At 40.1% G+C, this 6,412-nt stretch overlaps 1 protein-coding gene across 3 annotated transcripts in view; it reads right to left on the bottom strand.

Annotated features, from left to right (window-relative positions):
• The window catches only part of AQP9 (aquaporin 9), a 28,582-nt gene extending 22,606 nt beyond the window's left edge, over positions 1 to 5,976 (bottom strand). Inside the window, exons 1-2 of one of the 3 annotated variants that reach the window (XM_012578578.5) lie at positions 5,834 to 5,976; positions 4,402 to 4,530 (exon numbers count right to left, since the gene is read on the bottom strand). In XM_012578578.5, coding sequence (XP_012434032.1) covers positions 4,402 to 4,503 — 102 coding nt within the window. In that variant the 5' untranslated portion in view covers positions 4,504 to 4,530; positions 5,834 to 5,976. Of the gene's footprint in view, positions 1 to 4,257; positions 4,743 to 5,833 lie in introns of those variants that run through there. The other 2 variants (XM_002195402.7, XM_030281449.4) reach the window with 2 other exon arrangements.
• Between the last annotated feature and the right edge of the window lie 436 nt (positions 5,977 to 6,412).

The raw sequence follows: 6,412 nt of genomic DNA on the forward strand, positions 1-6,412 counted from the left end.
GCAAAAATGTAGTACATCTCTGACATAACAGCTGGTTTTCAAAGTGCAAACATTGCTAAGGCTTATGGTATTTGTAGCATTATGTAATATTTTAAAAGCTGAGAGATCAAAATACCAATTATAAACAAATTCTAATACCCTCTTATCTAGCTTTGACAAACTTAAGTTCACTAAGAGGTAATTATACAAGATTCTGTAGTCTAGGAAATTCATTGCTGATGGCAAACAAGGCAGCTGATAGAAGGTGCTGATATTTGATTTTTTACCTTGGAAAAAAACTTTCTGTAATTTCATCCTATACAAAAAAAAAAAGTATTCCTTTCACAAAAATGTAGGACTTTGAATTTATCTTTGTTTAAAATTTCTAAGTAGTGGTTTTGTGTTAAATGTTAAACACTTATTTAAGGAGCAAAGGATCAATAGCTATGTTTCCTTTCATATAATAACATCATGTAATGAGAATTCTAATGCATGTTTAGAATAGGGGATATATGTTACCCTGCGGTATTGTAATTAATGTGCACTGGAATGTAGGGCCACAAAAGGTAGATATAGAAAAATTGTTTAAATTTTAATCTTATGGACTGAGCAAATGCCAATCTAGAAGATTCTTCTGTAGAAACTCAACTCTGCAACAGAGCAGGAGTGATAAGTTGCATAATGAAGTGGTCAGAATATAAAAACAAGACTAAAATATTTTGATGAAAAATAGCCTTCCTCATTAGCTGAACTATTTCAGGGCAGTCATGTACTCAGTTCATGCTTGTGCCTTGAATCCTCTAAGTACACACAAATATTTGCTTCAATGAGAGTTGAAGAAGGCTCCCCACCTTCAGTTGGAGACCAGGCTTATAGGAATATGTACATAGGAATATATAAGTATATATTAGTAGCATATATATACTCCCCACTTGTATTTATATGCTAAATGGAAGCCTGTGTTTTGTCTCAGCAAGGAAGTGAATGCTGCTCTGGCCTCTGGAGATCCTGGCTCCTGTGCAGCTCCTTTCTGGGAAACTCTGTTCAGTAAGATGCTCTTGAGAGTGAAAATGAAATAGAAACTGTGTTAGGTGAGCAGTAGCTGTTAAAGGAAGCCACATGGCCTATTTGGCATCTCTTTTTGGAACTGTTTCAATTCAGATATACTTAATGGCGTAAGTCAGAGTAAATCCCATTTTGGTTGAGAGCAATGCAGTCAAGTTCCAAAGAGGAAATATGGAGAGGAGCATGATTAAAAGCAGAGAGGCAGTTGGATAGGTGAATTCCAGCCAGACTCACTAAAAAGCCACATAAACTATCTGTCTGATGCAACATGGCTTCCTGACGCTTTTGTGCTAGCACACAGGTGTTGTCCCCCAGATTAACTCACAAACTTCCCAAGAGGAAATGTACTAACCAGGAAACATGATGGAGAGCTGTAAAAGCTCCCTAGAGAGCTCTTCCTCAAGGGAGGCCTTGGGGCCAGTCCCAGCTGCAGAAGGCTGAGACTGTCTGAGCCTGGGCTCCCAGCCACCATGGTGCAAACAGGTAGGTGTTCTCCCACCTCAGAATGCTTCCAGGCTCCTGGAGTTTCATGTTTCTTACTGGAATTGGGTGCTTTGCTAAGCAGAGAGCATGGCTCACGTGGGCTGTGCCTGTATTATCAAACTGTGTAATGTAAGCACCTGAGAACCTGTGAGTCTCTCAGGAGGGATTACTTATTTGGAGCATCTCCAGTCTGATGCACTGGATTGAGCATCCATTAATGGTCAGCACATTTCCTGTGATTCTGGAGCTCACCTTCTACTTTATTTTCACCTGGAAAGAATTTTGTCTACGTGCTCTGAGTCCATGCTGCAAGGCAAACTGCAGCATGCTAAGTAGGGCTGACCAGGAGATTTTATCCAAACTGTGTGCCCAGTGCCTTTCTCAAGGCTTGTTGTGTTAAATCTGTCTGACATTGCAGGACACACCCTGAGGTGAAGGCTGGGTTTTAGTCTGATGATTGATTCCACTTTCTAGATTTCCTGTTTGGAAAATAATGTTGCAAGACTAAGAGTTACCAAAGATGGTAGTTTAGGCTCCTATTAGTATGTGGCCTCTGAAGTTATTCTCCAGAAAAATTAGAAATAGGTGATTCGGAGGGACAGAATTTCACCCGGCTAACTCCTAGCAGTGGGTCCCGGATTTAGGTGTGGTCAGTTAGCATTGGCTTCCAGACAGAGCCTGTGGCTAATAGAAATGCTGTCTCAGCCTCACTCACTCCCTGGCACAGGTGCTCTCCACAATCTCTAAACCCCATCACAGCAACCTTAAATGGCTTTCAGCAAAGACGTGAATCAGCTGTGCTGTAGGCTGTAAACTCTCCTCTCCATTTGTAACAGCTTTAACACATAGTTCTTACACTATCCTATTACTCTAACTCCTTTTGAATACATGCTGTTTTTCAAAGATTTCTGTCCTCTGACTAACCAGGGTGCCTCTTTCATTAGCTCCAATTTATATGAAGGGTTTCATATTTATCTGTGCTTTAAGTGCTTACTAGCTGACAAAGTTTAAAAGCAACAGCAATAAATAGAATCACAAAATCATAGAACAAACTAGATTGGAAAAGACCTTTGAGATCAAGTCCAACCTCTCACCTAAGAACACCTCAACAACTAAACCATGGCACTTTAGGGACCTTCAGGGAAGGTGACTCCACCACCTCCCTGGGCAGGTGATTCTAGTGCCCAATCGCTCTTTCAGTGAAGAATTTCTTCCTGACATGTAACCTAAACTTCCCCAGCGCAGCTTTATGACAACAGCAGAAAAGGCAGTTTCTTCACAATAAACATCTGCTACTGCTGCTAACGTGTGCAGCCTTAACACAAGCTGAGGTATCCAAGCACTGAGAAAGCTGCAGTTTAATCCAGGTGAGGCTCCTTCTGCTTTAAACCAAGACTGAAACTAGAAAGGGTAAGACGTATGAGAAACTCAGATTGTCAACAACAATTTTGTAGCTTCATTTTCTACTGCACTCATATGGTGAATATAGTAGAAAACAGGATCTGGGTTTGCATTTCCTTTCTAGCCTTGTGCAGCATAATATTAAATAATAGCATTTGCTAGTCTAATCTGCACTTTAATATGTTTTCTTCTCTTGCTTAATTTTATTAATGGAAAGAGGGGGAGGATCTTGTGGTGAGGACAGAGTACTGGAAGTCAGGTGATGTGGGTTATATTCAGAGTTCTGCCACAGGCTTCCTGTGCAGGCTCCTGTAATCAGGTTTGCTAATATACAAAATGAAGATAATGACATTTCCCCTCCTTACCAGGGTGTTGTGACATTTAATTCATTAATGTTTGTAAAGTGCTCTGTGCTCCTTGCTTCTAAATGTGCTCCTTACTGTAATAACATCTTATGGATGGTATTAAATTTGAGAATAATGTTATTTTAGTGCCGGTGCACTTCAGTTGGCTGAACTGTAGTAAAGATCATAATTTCCAGTATTTTATGAGCTACTGGAATTTTTAGATGACTTACTTGAAATTTAGCTAATACAGTCAAAGTCATAAAACCTAGGTCAGTACTGTGCCTGCTGCTATTTTTTTTTGCCTTTTCACTATGATGAAATATTTAGCAATAAGCAAGACTGCATTGTCCAGACTAAAAGGAGAAAGAAAGAAAGTTTGGCATAAATAGTCTAGCTGCTTGACATCTTGCTCTGCTACACAGCCTGCTCTCTCCCCTGGTGAGTCACAGTCCCAGTGCAAAATGCACAGAAAAACTGAGCAAGAAATTATGTTTAAAAAAAAATCTGGGGTTATAAAAATGGGAAATTTAGCTATTTATCTTAGTTTTAGCAGTACTACAGGACCAAGTAATATATGTATAATTTATGTAGTATGGTAAAAAACAAAACAAAAAATTTTTAACTTAAAAAATCTCCGAGGGTTTGGCAATGCAATTCCCAATAAATTCACTACAAATGACAAAGCTAAATTCTTATATTACACAGGAAAACAACTCAACTAAAATTTTCTAAACATGCAGTACAATATGTTTTTTAATGTAAACACAATTGTGCATAAAATGAACTGCTGAGTTTTTAAAAAACAGGAGAGTATTAACAACATTCATTGTGCATATCTGGATTGTTTAGAATGTGCTCCTTCACTGAAATTCCACTCCTAGATGAAATCTAATGCCAATCAGACAATTGTAATACATAAAACAATCTGGTTTTTATAGGCAGTGATAATTACATGGGGTGAAGAAAGGAATTACAAACTTACCGTCATAGGAGCAATTCATTCAGGCTGTGCATGGTCAGGCTGTAACCTCGCTGCTGGCACAGTACAAGACAAGTATACATGTCCCCTTACAACCACTGTCCAACATTAGATTAGTAGGAAGAAAGGAAAGCAGCTGACACTTACTATCAGTATAAAAGTTCCCAGGAACTCTGAGAGGGCTTCTTTAACCAGGCTGTTCTTCAAGGAAAATTTCTCCTTTAAACTCCTTTTGTTTTTCCGGCTCATTTTGGCTTCCTCTATTGCTCTGGTGCCCTAGTTACAAATACACACAAAATTTGTTCTGCATTCGTCCCTGCTCCAGCTGAACTTTGACACTTTTACTTAAACGTTGAAATATGAGATTTCATCTTGTACAGCCAGTGAAATCATCTGACTGCAGGCATTGACAGAACCAACTCAACATGCCCTAACAATTCATCACGGGCTTGTCATTCTATGCCTTCTCTGAGTGCACTTCTATTTATACTGCTTAGATAATACCAGTGAGTTCACAATTGGATTTCTTCCTTTTTCTTACAGAACGGATTAATCATTACCTTTCCTGTGTTACTTTTTTTTTTTTTTTCTAATCTTAGTAAGAATGAATAAAATGTTGTTTCTATCATCCTGGTCAAAAATAAAGTAATAAAGATAAACCACAAAGTAAGGAACCAATAGAAAGTTGCAAATTTCTCTCTGACCTAGATTGGGATTTAAACCATGACAACCATTGGTTGTCAAAGAATTTTTCAAGGGGAAGTTGTAAAGAGAGCGAATGTTTGGGAGAATGCTGTGCTCTACCCTGCAATCAAAAGCCCTTAACTTCTGAGACACTCCAGTAGCTAACAAGGAATCTTACCTTGGTGGTGTGTGTTAAATTTGCATATTCACTCACAATACTCCTTTTGGACTAAATGCCTTGCTCTCAAGGGAACTTCCCTGTTTACAAAAGAGCAATGAGGCAGAATAAATTAAGAACATTTAATGAAATCTGCTGTGGTCCAGTGGCTCCCTACAAGGCAGAACAGGGAAGTGAAGCACTGAGTTACTATGTATTTCCTGTATGTTTAGCTTAAAAGTGCATGGGTGATATAATATGGACCATTATAATGTTATTTTCCATGGTATTAAGATTGGAAGTTGCCAGATATCTCAAAGAACTGCACCTCCTAGAGAAAAATATTGCACCTTTATTTCTTCAGCATCAACATTGGACAGTTTTATCAGATGTGATACAGACTTGACACTGTCTGTTTGATTTACAAGTATTTTCTGCCATTTGACTTGACACCAGGACCTCAGCCCAGTTCTGGCAGATTATTTTGGCATGTATTGTAGCTGCTCAGTGCAGCTGAGGTTTTTATCTGTCCTAAACAGGGCAGAGCCTTGCAGGGTTAGGGAAATGTGCCACTTCTGTTATCCCATCAGTGTTCCTCCTAGCGTCCAGCTAGGTCTTGATGTGTGTTCCCTGCAGCACTAGTCCCCTCACTACCACCAGCTTCATCCCTTAACCATCCAGTTCTCCCTCACCACCCAGTTTTAATCCTTAACTGCTTTTCTGTGTCCTTTTACTCACCTTTCTCTACCTGTGCATCCAAAGACCACTGTGTCCTCAGGTGTTGCAGAAACGCTGGCCTGTGGAGCAGCAGGGAGCTGATGCAGCAGCAGATGGCAGCATCTGTGCTGGTGCTGCCTGAGCCGGGGACACCCGTCAGAGGCGGTGACACTGCGGCGGGACAGCTCCAGGTCCTGCTCTGCAGGTCCTGCCTGTGCCACAGGCAGCTGGGCCCGCCTCTGGGGAGCCCCTGAAAATAGCCCGTCTATGGCAGCTTGAAAACCTTTACCCCACAGCACTGAGAAACAAACGTATTATTCAGGACCTTAATTCTCACAGCGGGCTAGAGGGTATGTTTGTTATGTCTGTGACAGAATTCCTCCAGAATAACATATACATTAGACCTGAGAGAGGATGCTTGTGAGGACATTCATTACAGCAGGAATGAGATAAACCACTTCCTCTCTTTCAGGACAATGATAAATAAGTAAACAGGTTTTGCTCACCTAGTAGTATGTAGATACCTCTGAGTTTGATCTCATACTAGATATGACGACATTAATGCTATTTTCCAACTAATAGTGGGGTAATAACATGTCA

This window comes from Taeniopygia guttata, chromosome 10, assembly GCF_048771995.1.
Source record: "Taeniopygia guttata chromosome 10, bTaeGut7.mat, whole genome shotgun sequence".
NCBI classification, from domain to species: domain Eukaryota; kingdom Metazoa; phylum Chordata; class Aves; order Passeriformes; family Estrildidae; genus Taeniopygia; species Taeniopygia guttata.